Source organism: Leuciscus leuciscus, assembly GCF_965113295.1.
Source record: "Leuciscus leuciscus genome assembly, chromosome: 1".
NCBI lineage: Eukaryota > Metazoa > Chordata > Actinopteri > Cypriniformes > Leuciscidae > Leuciscus > Leuciscus leuciscus.
Genome location: NC_138725.1, coordinates 67,081,988 through 67,102,571, shown reverse-complemented (window position 1 = coordinate 67,102,571; position 20,584 = coordinate 67,081,988). Strand labels below are relative to the sequence as shown.

Here is a 20,584-nt window from a genome sequence, read left to right as displayed (position 1 = left end):
ATAGCCTCCTTTATTGTCCCCAGAGGGATATTTGCCTTGAGTTCAAATACTTCACACATAAAACTTAACATATTATTTTATCATACATCCGACATATACTTACAATAAAAAACAACATAAACAAATGTTAACATAAACATAACATTTCTTTGCATGCTTTGCAAGGCTGTTGCTTGCTTCCTTGTTCTTCATCGTCAAGCTCTGTAGACCTCGGATACCATCTTGAAGCAGGCCCCACGTCTCACCTTACATGTTAAAACACATTGAGCCTTTATTAATCAGAAACATTCAGAAACATTGTAATGTATGCCAAGTATAACAAATACATACCTGATGTCACATTAGAAAGCTGGGATGACATCTGCTTCAGGGTGTCTGCACGGGTGCAAAGAGACTTCCAATGCTTGTTCATCTCTGCAATAAGAATCCTCTTCTCCTGCTCAAGTCTCCTTACTGCCATCACAATGTCGAACGCCTTCCTCTTTGTCCTTAGATCTACAGAGTCTGAAATACATAGATGAAACATAAGTCGGTTGTAATTAAGATTAGTATTTCAATATTTTCTGGGGTTACAATCGAGGCATGACAGATTTTGTCCTACTATGTGACTATTTCACAAAGTCAACGGAATTGTGTACATACCACCGTGTGTAAGCTGCCATGGCCAAACAATCTCGTCAGATAGAATGGTGTCCAATGTCAGTTTTTCTGCATTAGGAACCAAGGTGTTATACTTCTCCACTACAGAATTTAAGATTTTTTTTTCCTCCCTGATCTTTCGGCGGATTCGGGCACGTCCTTTGCATCCGTCACTGTCCTTATAAAGACGCTGGGACCTCCTCTTAACACTTGCCACCAGCTCCTCTATTGGGCTGGCAACAGCGGCAACATCAGCATCATTTGGGGATGTTGTTGCTGAGAGGAAGAAATGAAGAGATAAGAAATATGCTTCTTGATTCCATGAAAAAATATTTTTGGTGTATGAGCAAAATAAAGCCTCAACAATCTTTTCATATTTCTCTGTAACTGAGAGGCTACACTTGTAGCTAAATTTGAGTATAGTTAGGTTCTTTATTGTCCCCATGGGGATAATCTTGTCCACACGTCATCAGCAATCAGAGTATGTGCTCTTTGACTACGATTACAATGAGCCTCTTTGGAATTGCAGCCAAGCTTAGTCAGAAGTGATACATCAAGCACCATATCAAACAGTATAAAACAGTATATCCTACCTTCTGCCCACTCATTGACATCAAAGATCCACCTCTCCAGTTGACTGTCTGAGATGTCCATTACCGTTTTCATGGCCTCCAGGTTATGCAACTGGCATTGCAGGGCTATTTTGGCCTTCAAACATAAATGACAATGAGGGAAACGCCTACAACTTTGACAATTGTTGATAAGGATTGTGAAGTACCTTCACTATTAGAAAACCACATACAACACTAATTAAATATACAGTATATTCGTATATACGTGGACTATCAATATATATGGTATGAACATTTAATATTTTATTTTACAATATCGCTATGCATTTTTGCATAAGGGAAAACTGGTGTCTTTACCTTCCGATATCGGCGGGCAAGGGTAGAAGCCAAGTTGTCAAACTTTTGTTGGTTCCAGCGCATGTCTATGCGTCCTGCAAAAATAAAAAATATGAGATTATCACCTTTCTTTCCAGTAGCAGTAGGAGAAGAAACTGTGCAGACTTGAATCACAAACTTTTCAGAGATAATAACTTACAGTACTATGGAACTATTAATCTGCTGTCTTGTGCCATTTGATTACTGTCCCATGAAAGGGTTAGGTAAATAGCACAGGATAGTGAAGAAATAGTCAAGTCAAGTCAAGTTTATTTGTATAGCGCTTTTCACAATACAGATTGTATCAAAGCAGCTTCACAGTATTAAATTAAAATAATACAACAAAGTTTGTTTCAAGAGGAATTTATTGATTGATAAAATTAAATTAAATATCCCCAAAATATCCCCAACTGAGCAAGCCAAAGGCAACAGTGGCAAGGAACCGAAAAACTCCATCAAGTGACCAAATGGTGTCCTAAAACTCCATCAGGTGACCTAATGGAGAAAAAAAAAAACCTTGGGAGAACCCAGGCTCAGTCGGGGGCCAGTTCTCCTCTGGCATTTATGAGCTAGAGGCCGGATTGTAGTTTGAACTGTGGGATTATATGAATGCCTGGCTGAAGAGATGCGACTTTAATCTAGTTTTAAACTGGGAGAGCGAGTCTGAGCAACGAACAGTATCAGGAAGACTATTCCAGAGTTTTGGAGCCAAATGTGAAAATGCTCTCCCTCCTTTGGTGGTTCTGGATATCCTAGGTATGACCAAAAGCCTTGAATTTAGTGATCTTAAAGAGCGCGATGGATTATAGGGTGATAGAAGATCCGTTAAATAGACTGGAGCTAAGCCGTTTAGGGCTTTATAAGTCAGTAGCAATATCTTATAATTAATACGGAACTTTATAAGTAACCAATGCAGTGATGATAAAATCGGTGTTATATGATCATATTTTCTTGATCTCGTAAGAACTCTAGCGGCGGCATTTTGGACTAACTGTAGCTTGTTTATTGAGGATGCAGGACAACCAGCTAATAAAGCATTACAGTAATCCAGTCTCGAGGTCATGAATGCATGAACTAACTTTTCTGCATCAGAAACTGATAGCATATTACGTAGCTTAGCAATGTTTCTAAGGTGGAAAAAGGCTGTTTTTGTAACATATGAAATATGATTTTCAAAAGACAGGTTGCAATCGAGTATAACACCCAGGTCTTTTACTGTAGAGGATAATGTAACAGGACATCCTATGATGTTAAAGTTGTATTGTGCGAGGTTTTGTGGGCGGTTTTTTGAACCGATAAGTATTACCTCTGTCTTGTCTGGATTTAATAAAAGAAAATTACGCGTCATCCAATCTTTTATATCTTTAACACACTCTGTCAATTTGGAAAATTTTGCGTTTTCATCCGGCCGTGATGAAATATATATTTGAGTGTCATCAGCATAACAATGGAAACTAATTCCATGTTTCCTTATAATATTTCCAAGTGGCATCATATATATTGAAAATAACAGAGGGCCTAATACAGATCCCTGCGGCACTCCATAGTTTACTGGAGTTATGATCGATTTTTCTCCATTTAAATAGACAAAATGGTAGCGGTCAGATAGGTATGATTTGAACCAGCTTAGTGCTTGTCCTTGAACACCAGTATAATTTTGTAGTCGATCTAAGAGTATTGTGTGATCTATAGTATCGAACGCAGCACTAAGATCATGTAAAACTAGTATTGAGATACAGCCTTGGTCAGAAGCTAAAAGTAAATCATTTGTGATTTTAACGAGCGCAGTTTCAGTGCTATGATGCGGTCTGAATCCAGACTGAAACTTTTCATAGATATCATTTTGTTGCAAGAAAGAGCCCAGTTTCTAATATTTTAGACATAAATGGAAGATTTGAAATGGGTCTATAATTTGCTAGATTATTATGATCTAATTGTGGTTTCTTAATGAGAGGTTTTATAACTGCCAGTTTAAATGTTCTTGGAACATGACCTAAAGATAAAGACGAGTTAATAATATTGAGGAGAGGCTCTTCCACTACAGGTAACACTTCTTTCAGTAGTTTAGTTGGTATAGGATCTAATAAACATGTTGTTGTTTTAGATGAAGTGATAAGTTTATTTAACTCTTTTTGTTCTATAGTTGTAAAGCACTGTAATTGTTCTTGCGGGGTGATAATTGAAGCTGAATTATAAGGCGCGATTGAAGATTGAACGTTTACAATTGTGGTTCTGATGCTTTCTATTTTCTCAGTGAAGAAGTTCATGAAATCATTACTACTGAACTGTAACGGGATATTTTGTTCGGGTGACGTCTGTTTATTTGTTAGTCTAGCCACGGTGTTAAATAAAAACCTTGGATTGTTTTGCTTGTTTTCTATTAGTTTGCGGAGGTGCTCAGCCCTGGCCGCTTTTAGGGCCTTTTTATAACGTGACATACTGTCTTTCCACGCGATTCTAAAGAATCGATGTGTATTTTTTAATATTGCACTGCCCTTCCTTATTATCCTCACATCAAATAAAATAGGATGATGGTATTGTAATCGATCCATCCATTTATGTTGAATATTCTGAGCTTTATATTTTCAGAGTCAGCATATATGCATGAGCTCAAAGTGGCTCACCATTGTCATCAGGATCAAAATTTACTGGTATGCTCCACTCCATTTTACCTTTAGAAAAGAAAACAAAAAAAGAAAACCTAAGTGGCAACAATCTTATGCAGGATTTCAGGGAAAGAAAATGTCATGGACAATCATTTTTTCTTACCTCACATTTGAAATCATGAGCTTTGGCATGAAAAACAGAAAGAAATGGCCTCATTTACCCCTTTTCCACCAAGGCAGAGCTGGTGCTGGTTCGGAGCCAGAGCCTAGTTTCAAATCGGTTCTTTGTTTTTCCACCGCCAAAGCACCAGCTCCGAACCAGTAAAACTGGTTCTTAAGTAGCACCAAATCATTGCAGGGTCTAGAACGGAGCCAAGAAAGAACCGCTTGCGTCAGAGGCTGGGGGCGGGGTTACCGTGGCCAACAAGACTGAAGAGAAACTTGTGACCGCCATTTTTAAATAGCAGCTAGTCGAGCTAATAGCAGCTCGATTATAATATCCGTCTATGTAAGTTACGGCGAGCTGCACGAACGCGTTGGATTCGCCGTGTTTGGATGCCGATTTATTTTCGCAAACCCATGAGCATCCATAGTAACGCAACGTCTATTATTGTTGATGCCTTGTTCGAGATGCATCGGAGCAGCGTGGACCGATCAGAGCTGCGGGAGTGTTTGGAGATCATACGACTCCTTGTGCTTTTTGATCGCTTTCGCAGTGCTTTGATTTCATGTGCTGATCGTTCTGCGAGAAGCCGATGCATCTCGAACAAGTCTGGTGTGTTTGTGTTTGGCGCTGCCGCGCTAGCGTTGCTGGGCAACATGATACGTATGCAGTGACGTAAGATATAGCTCTGTTGTGGCTCTCTGGCCGGTGGATACGCAAACCGGTTCGTCAGTCGAACCAACTCCGAACTGGCAATAGCTCTAGCTCTGAACCAGCACCCGGTTCTTGTTGGTGGAAAAGGGGTAATGGTGAGGAGATCCTGAAGCTCAGGGCATTTCTCTGTCACTCTCTGGAGGTAAGGCCAGTATTTGCATGCCACATCCATTGCAAAAAATTTAACTGGCTTACAGGCCATTTGCTTTTGTAGGTACAGGGGGTAGGCAAAAATCTCCCCCCTGAACATATTGAGGGCACGAAGGAGAACCCCATGACGACATACAGCGAGTTCCAGGCCCTCCTCGTCTGTTTTTCCTGAGGACTTCTGAGACGTTTCACGCGCCGCTGACCATTGCCCTCCACAGACACCTCTTCCAGAGACCTAAAACATGGAAGATGAACAGTCCAAACTTGTTCAAACAAAGTACTCTGTAGGACGTGGTGTTTTATAGGTAAATATAGTGAAGTTGTGCAAGTTTACATGACTGGTCGAGGTATGGACATAGTCCACGAATTTTGCAACGTCATCATCATTCGCGATGAACACGCCATCAAAGATGGCTTTTTCCTCCGATCTAAATAAAAGAGATACATATTAACTTTAAATATTCATATGATTTTGAATTCACAGCAGTTACTTTCAAAGTAATGGACCGTCAATGCACACACAGTACCTTGCTGCACTCTTGAATCTGTAGTGCTTACGGTTTCCATCAACGGATACTGCAAGCATGTCTGGGTTGCAAGCTGGGCAGTCAAAGTGGTCCTCCTGGCATAATTTGTCCACTTCGAATCGGACAGCTCCCCACTCCAAGAAGCTTTTCCGGAAGCTGTCTGCTGTGATGTTTCCGCTCTGTTTCAAAGAAGAGTTCAGTAAAAGAGAACAAAAGAGAACAGTAAAACGGATCAAATTAAACAATATACTACACTGAAGTAAAATGTTCTAAATGGATATATTTTGGGATGTTTGTACAAACTTTGTTACCACTCCTTAGAATACATATCAAAGGAAATAAACAATGGCAAGGCAAGGCAAGGCAAGTTTATTTATATAGCACATTTCATACACAATGGCAATTCAAAGTGCTTTACATAGAAGAAATTAAAATAATGAAAAGAAATAAGAATAATTAAAACAGTTTAGAAAAAATAAAATAAAATACAGTACTTTTAAAAAATAAAAAAGAATATTTATTATAGATCTTTCTTTCAAAGGATTCCCTTAAGACTTAAATCTTTCAACCTTCTTTTAACCTTCAATCTTCTTACGACTTCCATCTATCAACTTTCCTTTAACTTTCTTTTCTCCCTCATTTACTCACACGTTCTTTTCACTTTCTTTAGCACTTTAGCACTGCGTTCACATTTTTTCTCAGACGAAAACTTTAATATCGTCATTTAAATACTGTTCTACTTTCAAACCCACATTAATCACTTTCACATTATCACCTTCTGAGTGGGCATTTACAGTTTCGGGCTAAATGCCCTGCTGACATAGGAGAAATTAAAATAATTAAAAGAAATAAGAATAATTAAAACAGTTTAGAAAAATAGAGTAAAATACAGTACAGTACAAACAGTCGGACGAACAGCGGCACAGTGCTCATTCAGTAAATGCACAGCTAAACAGATGTGTTTTGAGTCTGGATTTGAATGTGACTACAGTAGGAGCACATCTGATCTCTTCTGGAAGCTGGTTCCAGCTGCGGCTGGCATAATAGCTAAAAGCAGACTCACCATGTTTAGAATGAACCCTTGGTATTTCTAGCTGATATGATCCTAATGATCTGAGTGATCTGTTGGGTTTATATTCAGTGAGCATATCTGCAATGTATTGAGGTCCTAGGCCATTGAATGATTTATATACCAGTAATAATACTTTAAAATCAATCCTAAATCTAACTGGGAGCCAGTGTAAAGACCTGAGGACTGGTGTGATATGTTCATATTTTCTGGTTCTGCTCAGAATCCTGGCGGCAGCGTTCTGTATGAGCTGCAACTGTCTTATGGTCTTTTTGGGAAGGCCAGTGAGGAGTCCATTACAATAATCCACCCTGCTGGTGATGAAAGCATGCACAAGTTTCTCTAAGTCTTGTCTGGAAACAAAGCATCTGATTCTTGCAATATTTTTCAGATGATAGTATGCTGATTTAGTTATTGCTTTGACATGACTACTGAAACTAAGGTCTGACTCTAGTGTCACACCAAGATTCCTGACTTGATGTTTAGTTGTTTTACCCCTAGAGTGAAGGTATGCGTTCACCTTGAGAACTTCATCTTTGTTTCCAAACGCAATAACTTCAGTTTTGTCTTTGTTTAATTGAAGAAAGTTTTGACACATCCAACTGTTGACTTCGTCAATGCATCGGCACAGGGAGTCAATGGGGCTGTAATCGTTAGGCGATAGGGCTAAGTACAGCTGTGTGTCGTCTGCATAGCTGTGGTAAGCAATTTGGTTATTTCTCATTATTTGGCTCATTGGGAGCATATACAGGTTGAACAGGAGTGGCGCAAGAATTGAGCCTTGAGGGACTCCGCATGTCATGGATGTCCACTCAGACTTATGGTCTCCTATACTCACATAATAACCTCTCTCATCTAAGTATGACCTGAACCATTTTAGGACTATCCCAGAAAGCCCCACCCAGTTTTCCAGCCTGTCAAGAAGTATGTTGTGATCAACAGTGTCAAATGCAGCACTGAGGTCGAGTAGTACCAGCACTGATAATTTTCCTGAATCAGTATTTAAGCGAATATCGTTTATTATCTTTATGAGCGCTGTCTCTGTGCTGTGGTGCGGTCGGAAACCAGATTGAAAATTGTCAAAGTATCCATTCGAGCTTAAGAATTTGTTCAGCTGATTGAAGACAACTTTTTCAATGATCTTGCCTATGAAAGGAAGATTTGAGATCGGTCTATAGTTGCTTAATATGGTCTTATCCAGATTGCTCTTTTTCAGGAGGGGCTTGACAACTGCAGTTTTCAGGGAGTTTGGAAAACTCCCAGAGAGAAGTGAGGCATTTACCACTTCTAGAAGATCTGCTTCTAAACTGTTTAGCACAATTTTGAAGAAAGATGTGGGAAGTGTGTCAAGAGCGCATGTTGATGTTTTAAGGTGTTGTACGGTTTCTTCCAAAATTTTGCCATCAATTTCTTTGAAGTCAGACATAGTAACTACTTTCTCAGGTGGTCTGATCTGTCTGACCCCAGTGCAACTCAAGGATGTGCTGATCACCTTTCTGATATTATTGATTTTCTCAGAGAAGAAAGAAGCAAACTCACTGCACTTGCTGTTTGAGAGCATTTCACTGGGAATCTGGCTTGGGGAGTTTGTCAGTCTCTCTACAGTAGCAAAAAGAGTGCGTGTGTTGTTTAAATTGCTGTTTATAATATTTGAGAAGAAAGTCTGTCTAGCTTTGCCTAGTTCCATATTGAAAGCATGCAGGCTGTCTTTGTATATGTTATAATGGACTACAAGTTTTGTCTTCCGCCACATGCGCTCTGCTTTTCTGCATTGTCTTTTCATATGTTGCACTGCTGTTGAGTTTCTCCAAGGTGCTTTTTGTCTGCCACTCTTCTTCCTGACTTTAACAGGAGCAATATCATCAATTATATTTTTAACTTTTGAGTTAAAAGAATCAAGGAGAAAATCAACAGAGTCAGCAGATATGCTTGGTGTTAAGGATATAGCCTTCATAAATAGTACACTAGTGTTCTCATTTAAGCATCTCTTCTTGACAGACACAGATCCAGCTTCAGTGGCAGGAGAGATCAATATATCAAAGAAAATACAGAAATGATCAGACAGTGCCACATCCTTAATAACAATCGATGAGATGTTTAGACCCTTACTGATAAGTAAATCTAGAGTGTGTCCATGATTGTGTGTGGGTCCATGTACATGCTGAGTCAGATCAAAAGTTTTTAAAACAGTTTTGATTTCTTTTGTCATATTGTTTTCTGCATTATCTATGTGAATGTTAAAATCTCCAGCAATGGCAAAACAGTCAAACTCTGAGGTAATTGTTGATAACAGTTCTGTAAAGTCCTCAGCAAAGGCTGGAGAATATTTTGGAGGCCTGTAAATAATGATAAGTAAAATGCGAGGAGCACCTTTTAACACAGTACCCAGATATTCGAAAGACGGGTAATTCCCAAATGATATTTGCTTACATTGATAGATATCTTTAAAAAGAGCAGCTAGACCCCCACCTCTCTTTACAGCTCTGCAGACACTCATAAAAGTAAAGTTAGGAGGGGCTGTTTCATTGAGGATTGTTGCACTGCAGCTGTCTTCTAGCCAGGTTTCATTTAGAAGCATAAAATCCAGGTTGTTTGTGGTTATTAAGTCGTTGACTAGAAGTGATTTATTTTTAAGTGAGCGAATGTTTAAAAGTGCTAACTTAACAGTCTTACTTTTTGTCCCCACAGCAATCTTAGTTTGACATGTAGTAGGCACCAGATTAGTTGGGTTTGCTGTACGGCTATTGAAGGCCTTAGACTTTCTATCTTGTAATAGAACAGCAATAGAGAAAGATACAGGCACACTGGGTTCCCGCTTGTTCTGTAAACATTTGAGAAAGTTACTGTTATCATAACAGGAACCCAAAACACATCACTGAGAGCTGGTATCAGTTGTTTTTGGTTCACCTCGAGCAGATGGAGGAGGGTGTGGGCCCTGGCGTTTTGGCCGAAGAGGCCGAAGAGCTCTCACAGGAGGAGGGGGCGGGCGAGCTCGGCGCGCAGGCTTCGGTGTTTGAGGTGCCTGACGATTTTTGGTTGGTATCTGGGGGCTTGCAGCAAAAGAGTGGGATAGTCTGGTTCCAGCATGCACTAATTCTTCCATTTTCTGTGAGAAGCACAGGAGTGGAGTCGCTGGCGAGAGTGAGAAAGTATCTGGTGAAAGGGGCTGTTGCTCAGGTGTTATAGGAGGCTGTGATATGCTGTCCTGGCTTCCCTGGCTGTTTTCCAGGAAGTCGTCCTTGGGTGCTGAATCTTGGAGCAGTTCTAATATGTCTGTCTGTGGTGAGCTCTGTGGGCAGGGCTCAGCTGAGATTGTGTCCGTGAGCAGAGGTTGTTGTGGCTCAGTGGTGTTATCATTGTCCTTGTGTGATATGTCAACCGCATGTCCATCTTGTTGCTGAAGTGAAGTCCCGTGTTCATTCATACTGTTTCCAGGTGTGTGTGTGTCGTTCAGATTGACACACACTGCAGAAGGATGATTGAGGGAGAAGTCGATATTGTCCTTTAACACTCTTGAACCAAGTTTGTTTGGGTGATGGCCATCCCGATGAAATAGTTGTCTCTGACTCCAGAAAAGATTGAAGTTGTCAATGAAGTTTACTCCTTTTATATTGCAGGTTTTTTGCAGCCATGTATTAATCCCAAGCAGCCGAGAAAACCTGTTTGTTCCTCTTGCTGGGAGTGGTCCACTGATGAATGTTTGAACTTTCAGTCTTTTAAGTGTTTCAAAAAGTTCATTGAAATCCTTCTTAAGGAGTTCTGACTGCTCTTTATGAATATCATTCTTCCCCACATGAATTATGAGTCGATTTGCAGTCTTATGTTTCATCAGAATGTTCTGAAGTTCCCTGTTTATATCAGAAGTTGTTGCTTGTGAAAGGCAGCATGTAGTTGTATCCCTGCTGCTAATGTTTCTGATTATGGAGTCTCCCACTATCAGAGTCCTGGGCTCGGCTGTGCTCTGAGCTGAGTGCCGCTGTCTGCTCGACCTTGAGCGCCAGTTAGCATCAGTGTTAGCTACTGGCTGATACAGTCTGTGTTCGATCACATTCATCACGTTTGGGGATTCCTCATTTACATTCATTAGTACTTCAAATCTGTTCTCAAGATGTATAGGTGTTGGTGGGAGACCAGTGTTTGCCATCCTTGTCAGAGCTGTATCTGGGGTAGAGGATGCTACTGCGGCAATATGTGGGGCTCGTGACAATCTGATGTCTCGAGTGCCTTTGGGTCTCGCTCCCTGTTTGTGCCATCGATTTGTAAGTCGATCGGCTTGTTTCTCTACCTGTCGAGGAGCACTAGTTTCATGGGACTCACCGGCTATATGCTGAGGGTGTCCATGACGAAGCTCTATTGTGTGTTCCGTCTGGTTTGGTGGTCCCGTAAATAACTTTGTTTCAAGAACTGCAATCCTTTGTAAAAGTCTGTGGCAGTTAGTGCAGCAAGTAGATTCCAGAAGAGGCATTTTCTCTCTTATCCTTGTAGGCAGTTGTGTTTTCCTTTCCCCGGAATGTAAGCTGGTCGGGTAGAAGAATTCTGCGTTTTTGTGGTAATCCAAACTTTGTCGTTTGAGCACTGTGCTGATTTGCTGAAGTTAAAATTAGGTGATAAAAGGAGCTAAACTATAAAAATATAGAAGATAAAATATAAAATATAAAAGCGATAGAGCAAAGCGCGGAGCAGTAAGCAAGAGCGTCCGAACGGTAGCTGAGTAAACTTGTGTAAACTTCACTCATACACTATACACTGGTGTATTTGGGGGACCTGGCCATTAAACATACCGGATATTGTTTGACATTCAGTCTAAATCTATACGCAAAGAGGGCTACAACGGCTTCCATACTGTTTAGAATTAAGCCTGTGCAATGTTTAGCCCATTAATCCAAGGGAACACTTCTGGGATCAGGAAATGATATTGGGGAAAAGATGTCAAAGTCGGTAGCCATTGGAGTTGAATTTGAGATCTTCAGAATGACCTGTTTTTTCATAAATGTCGCAGTGCAAACTGCTGATGAGAGAACATGCAGGGCAGGACTTAGGTTGGTGGAGGCCCCTGGGCTTGAGTCACTTTCGGGCCCTGCCTTCTAGGCTATACATTACTTTAAATAGAACACAAATGATACATACACAAGCTATGTATTAGAGCTACACAATTCTGGATAAACTGAGAATAAAAAGTAGAGATCACGATTCTGAACAAACAACTAAACAAAATAACATAATTTATGTTAATTGCTGAAGTCTATTAAAAATGTTTAATTAATCTGAATTATATAAAAAAAAAAAAAACTTTGGTTTGAATGAATGATTCAATTCCTCAATCAAATACACTTGCTTCATAGATGAATCAGCATTTTTTAACGAATCTCCTGAATGAACGATTCAATGACAAATGTTTTTTTTAAAGTCATTTGTCGCCATCTGGTGGCGTAACAATATAATCGATCCAATCGTTATTTGAAGTGCAAAGCTACTTTCAAAAGGTGACTGGTACCGTAGACAGTGTTACATGTTAAAAAAACGTAATAATTTATTTATATGACCACTGATTGAAGCTTGAAAAAGTTTTTTCCAATAAATACATAATGATTAAAAAAGTTCAAAGTGATCATAAGTTTATTGCAATGCACAAATGTCTTGGTCAGAATGAGAATAAAACACTTATTTACCTGGAAAACATATGTTTTGATTGTGGCATTTCTTTGAGATTTAGAATCCAGTATAGGCTAATTATTGTATAGGCTAATTATTGTTTCTTTTATGAATTTAATAAAGAACTCTGTCTCGTATTCTGTCCAAACGATCCATGTAGGCTACTTTTGTGTCCATTCGTTTTTCCTTTTTTAACCCGTAATTGAAAAACGAAAAATGAACGGTTGTTGTCTTTTTAAAACGCAAAGTTGAACACCAAAATTTTAATTTGAACTGGCTACACCAACTGCTGCGCAAAAAAGTAAATATCGACGAATTTTCAGATTTTTGCCCCTTTATTAAACATTTAAAATATTCACAAATTAATATGGAAAACATGTCGATTTGACTGGTTTTCTAAGGCCAAATTAGAACATGGAATTGATGTTTTTCCCGCAGTGCTGAATGAGAAGAGCCATTAATATTATTAATAAACTATTGTTTTGGCTAAAATCACATCTCCATCTCCGCTGTTAAGCAGATGCGCTTTTGGAGAGAAATGCACCTTTCATACGGATTAATCAGAAGGTATTAGCTTTCGATTCGAATTTGTTCGATTTAAAGTGGACATTTCAAGCTTTAGCCTACATAAGCTATATTTTGTTTCAGTTCTCGCGCTCCAGTTTACGGAGATCATGAAAGCGTCTGATTGTTTTATTTTATTTTACAAAAGCACAACATTTTCTTGTTATTGTGAGTTTACACAAATAAAAGTAGATGGGAATAATGTATTATTATTTTCTGTATGACAAGAAATGATAGAGTAGCCTAGGCTATTTTAAGTTGTTTCCACTGTTGATAGGAAAATGCAAGTGTTCGCGCTCGCGCCTCCGTGTCATGCAGTGCGCGCTCCACACTCAGCTTTGTTCCTTTTTTGCATAAAAGCCTCTTCTAAATATAGCCTATTAAATGTTATAATAAAATAATATAAAATTATTATTATTTGCGTAGCTGTACATGGACCTCAAACACACCGCGTCTTCTAAGTCAGGTGACTGTAAATGCGCAAAAACGGTTTCCATTGCAGTTTTGCGAAATATTCCTTTTTCGAATTGCCTGAAAAACCTCCTCATGAGAGTGTAAAAACTTTTTTGCGATAAACGGGAGTTTTTGCGAAATTGACGTGTTTCCATTGTGCTTATTTTCAATTCGCAATTTCAATTTGCGCAATTTGAAGGGTAATGGAAACGCGGCTACTGTCTAATGCGGACAGGTTTTTTCAACGGTTCGGCAGTAAACGAGGCACTACGTAACTGCCAATAACCAATCAGCAAACCTCAAGATGACTGACATTTAATTTAGCTAATTAAATTACATTTTTCATGGCAGGGCAGGGCCAGGTAACAATGCTAGACCAATCAACAAACTTTAAATGAAAAATTAAATGACTGACATATTATTGAAAAAATCAAACGTAAACGGGCGGGGCCCCCTATTGGGCGGGGCCCATGGGCTTGAGCCCAGTCAAGCCCAATGGTAAGTCCGGCCTTGAGAACATGAGTTTATGGTTGTCTATAAAGGGTCTAATGGCTCTGTTCATGTGTACTATCATCATCATCATCATGCCCTCATAGTATTATATATGGAGTTACGCAATTATTACCACAAATACTTACACGGCCAAAGCGAACAGTGCGTTGATCCAGCATTCTAAGAAATGCTTGGCTAGACATCCCTGGTGCAGCCATCTTCAGCTCTTCAAAAGAAAAAAGGACATCTGTTGCGTACACAGTTGAATAGTGAGAAGTGGCAGGCCAGTAGTCATTACGGATCAGGTCATCCACTCCAGGACTCCAAGTGGCTTCACATGCTTTGCATATAATCTGAGGCAATCTGAGATCATATCGCCCTGGAAAAAGAAGGAAATATATACACAAAGTTAATTCTGACAGACCAAACTGTGTCATTCTGACAACTGATATGGGAACATTTGACTAAGGATGGATCAGGAGGACACTTCTACAAACATTTTGACAGGCAAATTAACTATCCCCATTCAAACAAAGGTTAATTGTTTTCCTCCACATAGGTGGGCCCAGCCAATCTAATCAACACACAACCTATTGACACCTCTGGATTTCCATCCATGATAAAGAAAATCAGAGAAAATCAAAAAGAAAATTCTACAGAAGTGACCCCCACCCAAACCCATAAAGTTCTTCTTACCATTCATTGTAACCACAACTATGGACTGTCCTGCGATGACACTGGATGATACTTGTAGACAACCGCATATTGTCTCTGGCATCTCCAAAGGAACAAGACGCTCTTAAAAACAAACAAAAAAACACATGGATGAGAATTAAACAATAACATTTATTTACTGGAAACTATTTTAAACAAGATGCACTTGACGGCTTCATCGACCTATCAGAAAACAGCATTTCGTTTTTCAGTCAAGTCTAAGAATGTGACTTAAAAACTACAACTTACCACACTGGGTTAGAACCCTCTCCACAACACAAGTTGTGGGAGGCAATGGATGAAAAAATGCAAGTGTCATCGAATCCCTGTTGTGGAACACTTGACCTTGGTGGACCCTGACATCACACTGGCCACAGAGGAATGGGTGTGGTCGGCAGTCACAACAACGGATAACGGCTGGACCATTTCCACAATGTTGGCAGATCCGAGTTGCCGCATGTTGTCGAGCCACCATGGTGTTGACCAGTCGGGGTCTCTCTTTCTCCCACCACCCTGATATGAGGCTCTTTCGAGTCGACCAGTCTGCTGAGGCTTGAAGTGCCATTTCATCTTCATGTATGTCCTCACCCAGTGAGCGTTTAAGCTCTTGAAGGAAGGACTCTGTTAAAACAATGCACAATATTTAAAAACAGTAGCATTGAACAATGGCGATTTTATAATAAATGAACATACTGTTTTGAACCAGTGAAGTCAAAATAAATAACACACCTGCAGTAACGGAAGGAAAGTCAATGGTCATTTCCGCACTGGTTTCCGGAGCCCTGACATGAGAGACACCAGTCTTTCGACTCTGGCTGTGACTGGGACCTGCTGTAGCAAAAAAGCTGTTGCTTTTTACACTCAATGACACAAACTTTACCTGATGCTAGGCACAGGTACGTAATAATAACCTCAGATATATTCTAATTCAGACCCATGACTTGTGATTATGTTGTATACCTTTCCAAGATACAAAACTAGATCTGGAGTCTACATTTTAATAAACATTAATGTAGAAAAAATCTTACCTGCTTGTTTCCGGGATGATCTGAGAGAGAGAACACAATACAACAGTAGAGAGAGTAACAAAATACAAGACAAATGTGGCTCTTAAAAGTGCCTTTTTTTCGATGTAATGAGGTGATGTTTTTTTTTAAAAAGGACAGGGATTAAGGAACCTGCAGAGAAAGAGAAGAACAAATCAAAAAAGAATAGATCACCAAACTACATAATACAATATGAATAACTACTAGGCTAAGAAGTTAAGTAAATGGTGCTCTTGTTCATTAATGCAATCACAATATCATAAAAAATAAATGGCTTTAAAGCTAAAAGCTGCCAGGGCTGAGCACCTCCGCAAACTAATAGAAAACAACCAAAACAATCCAAGGTTTCTATTTAACACCGTGGCTAGACTAACAAATAAACAGACGTCACCCGAACAAAATATCCCGTTACAGTTCAGTAGTAATGATTTCATGAACTACTTCACTGAGAAAATAGAAAGCATCAGAACCACAATTATAAACGTTCAATCTTCAATCGCGCCTTACAATTCAGCTTCAATTATCACCCCGAAAGAACAATTACAGTGCTTTACAACTATAGAACAAAAAGAGTTAAATAAACTTATCACTTCATCTAAAACAACAACATGTTTATTAGATCCTATACCAACTAAACTACTGAAAGAAGTGTTATCTGTAGTGGAAGAGCCTCTCCTCAATATTATTAACTCGTCTTTATCTTTAGGTCATGTTCCAAGAACATTTAAACTGGCAGTTATAAAACCTCTCATTAAGAAACCACAATTAGATCATAATAATCTAGCAAATTATAGACCCATTTCAAATCTTCCATTTATGTCTAAAATATTAGAAAAAGTGGTGTCCGCTCAACTGGGCTCTTTCTTGCAACAAAATGATATCTATGAAAAGTTTCAGTCTGGATTCAGACCGCATCATAGCACTGAAACTGCGCTCGTTAAAATCACAAATGATTTACTTTTAGCTTCTGACCAAGGCTGTATCTCAATACTAGTTTTACTTGATCTTAGTGCTGCGTTCGATACTATAGATCACACAATACTCTTAGATCGACTACAAAATTATACTGGTGTTCAAGGACAAGCACTAAGCTGGTTCAAATCATACCTATCTGACCGCTACCATTTTGTCTATTTAAATGGAGAAAAATCGATCATAACTCCAGTAAACTATGGAGTGCCGCAGGGATCTGTATTAGGCCCCCTGTTATTTTCAATATATATGATGCCACTTGGAAATATTATAAGGAAACATGGAATTAGTTTCCATTGTTATGCTGATGACACTCAAATATATATTTCATCACGGCCGGATGAAAACGCTACATTTTCCAAATTGACAGAGTGTGTTAAAGATATAAAAGATTGGATGACGCGTAATTTTCTTTTATTAAATCCAGACAAGACAGAGGTAATACTTATCGGTTCAAAAAACCGCCCACAAAACCTCGCACAATACAACTTTAACATCATAGGATGTCCTGTTACTTTATCCTCTACAGTAAAAGACCTGGGTGTTATACTCGATTGCAACCTGTCTTTTGAAAATCATATTTCTTATGTTACAAAAACAGCCTTTTTCCACCTTAGAAACATTGCTAAGCTACGTAATATGCTATCAGTTTCTGATGCAGAAAAGTTAGTTCATGCATTCATGACCTCGAGACTGGATTACTGTAATGCTTTATTAGCTGGTTGTCCTGCATCCTCAATAAACAAGCTACAGTTAGTCCAAAATGCCGCCGCTAGAGTTCTTACGAGATCAAGAAAATATGATCATATAACACCGATTTTATCATCACTGCATTGGTTACCTATAAAGTTCCGTATTAATTACAAGGTATTGCTACTGACTTATAAAGCCCTAAACGGCTTAGCTCCAGTCTATTTAACGGATCTTCTATCGCCCTATAATCCATCGCGCTCTTTGAGATCACTAAATTCAAGGCTTTTGGTCATACCTAGGATATCCAGAACCACCAAAGGAGGGAGAGCATTTTCACATTTGGCTCCAAAACTCTGGAATAGTCTTCCTGATACTGTTCGTTGCTCAGACTCGCTCTCCCAGTTTAAAACTAGATTAAAGTCGCATCTCTTCAGCCAGGCATTCATATAATCCTACAGTTCAAACTACAATCCGGCCTCTATCCAATGCCAGAGGAGAACTGGCCCCCGACTGAGCCTGGGTTCTCCCAAGGTTTTTTTTTTCTCCATTAAGGCACCTGATGGAGTTTTAGGACACCATTAGGTCACTTGATGGAGTTTTTCGGTTCCTTGCCACTGTTGCCTTTGGCTTGCTCAGTTGGGGATATTTTGGGGATATTTAATTTAATTTTATCAATCAATAAATTCCTCTTGAAACAAACTTTGTTGTATTATTTTAATTTAATACTGTGAAGCTGCTTTGATGCAATCTGTATTGTGAAAAGCGCTATACAAATAAACTTGACTTGACTTGACTTGACTTTAAAAATAAGTTTTTGTGTGAGCTAGGGTTCATGATATTTTGAACACATCCTTGTGTTTGGATAAACAAACAGGAATAACATGATCAGGATACTTGTATAAACTTTGCCTTGCCAGACTTAAACTATATATATATATATATATATATATCCCCAATAATCCCTCAATAAGCATTTACACGTCCAAAATAAAATTAAGAGTTTATTTCCACACAAAATGGACTATATAGGCGCTTGCAACAGACTCATTGCCACCAAAGCGCTTTACAGATTGCCTCACATTCACCCATTCATTCACTCATTCATACACCGACGACGGTACCCTGATATATATATAGGCCTACAACATGTTTTTTTTTTTTTATAAACTTGTAATTGTATTACTTTTGGACGTATAAATGCTTATTCATTTCTCTTTCTTATGAGACTGTTGTAAGCGACTTACCGTGGTGGAATCGCGCTGGGCAATGGTTTCTGCGATGGTCGCACACAGTGACGTGTTGCACAAAATTGCGCCAAAATATCAATCATAATTAAAAAGTACAGTCTTAATATTTTTTTATAATATTTTTTAATATAATTTTAAAGGGTCAGCATAAATGTCTAAGTGAAGGAAACACGGGTATATGTAGCCATTACATTTAAACACACCACTTCCCAGAATGCATCCATCACTTTGCCAAAGGATATGTCCATATTAAGCAATATAAACATTTCTGCAGTAGGCTATTTAATTTATTACAACATCATAATCAGTATTGAGATGAAAGTTCTATAAAAGTAGGCGAATATTGTTTATTTTATTTTTTTGTCGCAAAAAAAAAAGCAAAGTTGTAGGCTCACTATAGTATAAGCAATTGCAAATTGAAATACCATCGGCAAAATATCCCACCTAAATTAAGGCATGTTTTAAGCCTACAGCAAATATGCAGTCCTGCAATTATGTCGTTTTAATGTAGGCCAAAATTATATATAAAAAAAAAAAAAAGAGAGAGAGAGAAAAAAGTCGTGATACCGATTTAGTCAAGGGTTTCTGCCCTACGAAAATGTATGGTCACCGCGCCAATGATTGTAACAGTATATGCGCCGCACGCTACTGTAAAATGCACATTTGCAGCATAATTAATCGCCTGAAACCATACTTTCCAGCTGGATGGATAACCCCCATTTCGTCAAAATCCAAAGATGAGGGATTTGCATTCAAATATCGGACGACCCTCTCCGTTGTCAAGCGACGAATGGGGGTAGCTACCCTCAACGTCGGCTTATGGACGTGAGGGGGAAATGATCAAACTATGTGATCTACAATTATAAAATATCCCACCTAAATTAAGGCATGTGTTAAGCATACAGCAAATATAAAGTCCTGTAATTATGTAATTTTAATGTAACCCAAAATTATATAAAAAAGAGAAAGGAAAAGTCGTTATACCGATTCAGACAAGGGTTTCTGCCCCACGAAAATGTATGCTCACCGCACCAATGAATGATTGTAACAATATGCGCCGCACGCTACTGCAAAATACACATTTGCAGCATAAAATCAGTCGCCTAAAACCATACTTTCCAGCGCAGGCAAACCGCTGGATGGGTAACCCCATTTCTTCAAAATTCAAAGATGAGGGATTTGCACTCAAATCTATCGGATGACCCTCTCCGTTGTCAAGCGACGAATAGGGGGTACCCTCAACGTCGGCCTTTGGTACGTGAGGGGAAAATGACCAAACGGCAGTATGTGACGAATAGGGGTGAGACCGTGTTGCAAACACATGTATGATGCGAAAACAAAACCATCGAGCGAAATACCGGAGTGAACATGGCTGTGAACGACTTTTGCAGATTATGTGAAGTAAATCTACGCATCCACGGTACAATCAGCGTCTACGTCACGGCTCTCAGCCCGCCCTCTGTTCGTTGATTGGCCGGCTGTTTTGAGGCCGGAGGAAAACAGGGAAAACGGTCGCTATCTCAGACTGAGTACAGAAGCGAACTGAAATTGAGCGGAAGTACGAAGTCTGACGTAGTCAGGCTAAGGCTGTGTGTCCACCAAACCGTTTTTAGCCAGCTGATAACGCCTAGCTGTGAGTGCTTGAGAGCGTTTGGCTTTTTTTTTTTCAGTAGAGATGCTTTGCTTGTTGTTATTATACGGAATATTCGCGAAAGTGTTACTAGTATCTCATTTCACAGATTGTTTGTTTCTGTGTTGTTTCTATATAAAAATGTCGATAGATTATAAAGTATTTGCTCTGGCTCTAGTTTAAAACTATTTTGTTTAATTATTATGCTTGTTGTTGTCATCTGTTTACTTTGTACGAGCAGAGTGTGGCGGTTGTGTGTTATTAGTCCCGCCCCTCCTCCACTGTGATTGGACGGCTGAGTAAAAA

The 20,584-nt window shown here is 39.2% G+C and overlaps 1 protein-coding gene across 1 annotated transcript; it reads right to left on the bottom strand.

Moving 5' to 3' along the window:
- LOC309498496 (uncharacterized protein) lies at nucleotides 1–4,253 on the bottom strand (the record flags this gene model as incomplete). The annotated part of the gene is made up of 6 exons (XM_082169261.1): nucleotides 1–245; nucleotides 331–504; nucleotides 643–915; nucleotides 1,233–1,347; nucleotides 1,569–1,642; nucleotides 4,211–4,253. The coding sequence occupies 6 exons, from the start codon at nucleotides 4,251–4,253 to the stop codon at nucleotides 100–102; spliced, it is 825 nt and encodes a 274-aa protein (XP_082025387.1). The 3' UTR covers nucleotides 1–99.
- Nucleotides 4,254–20,584: the final 16,331 nt, after the last annotated feature.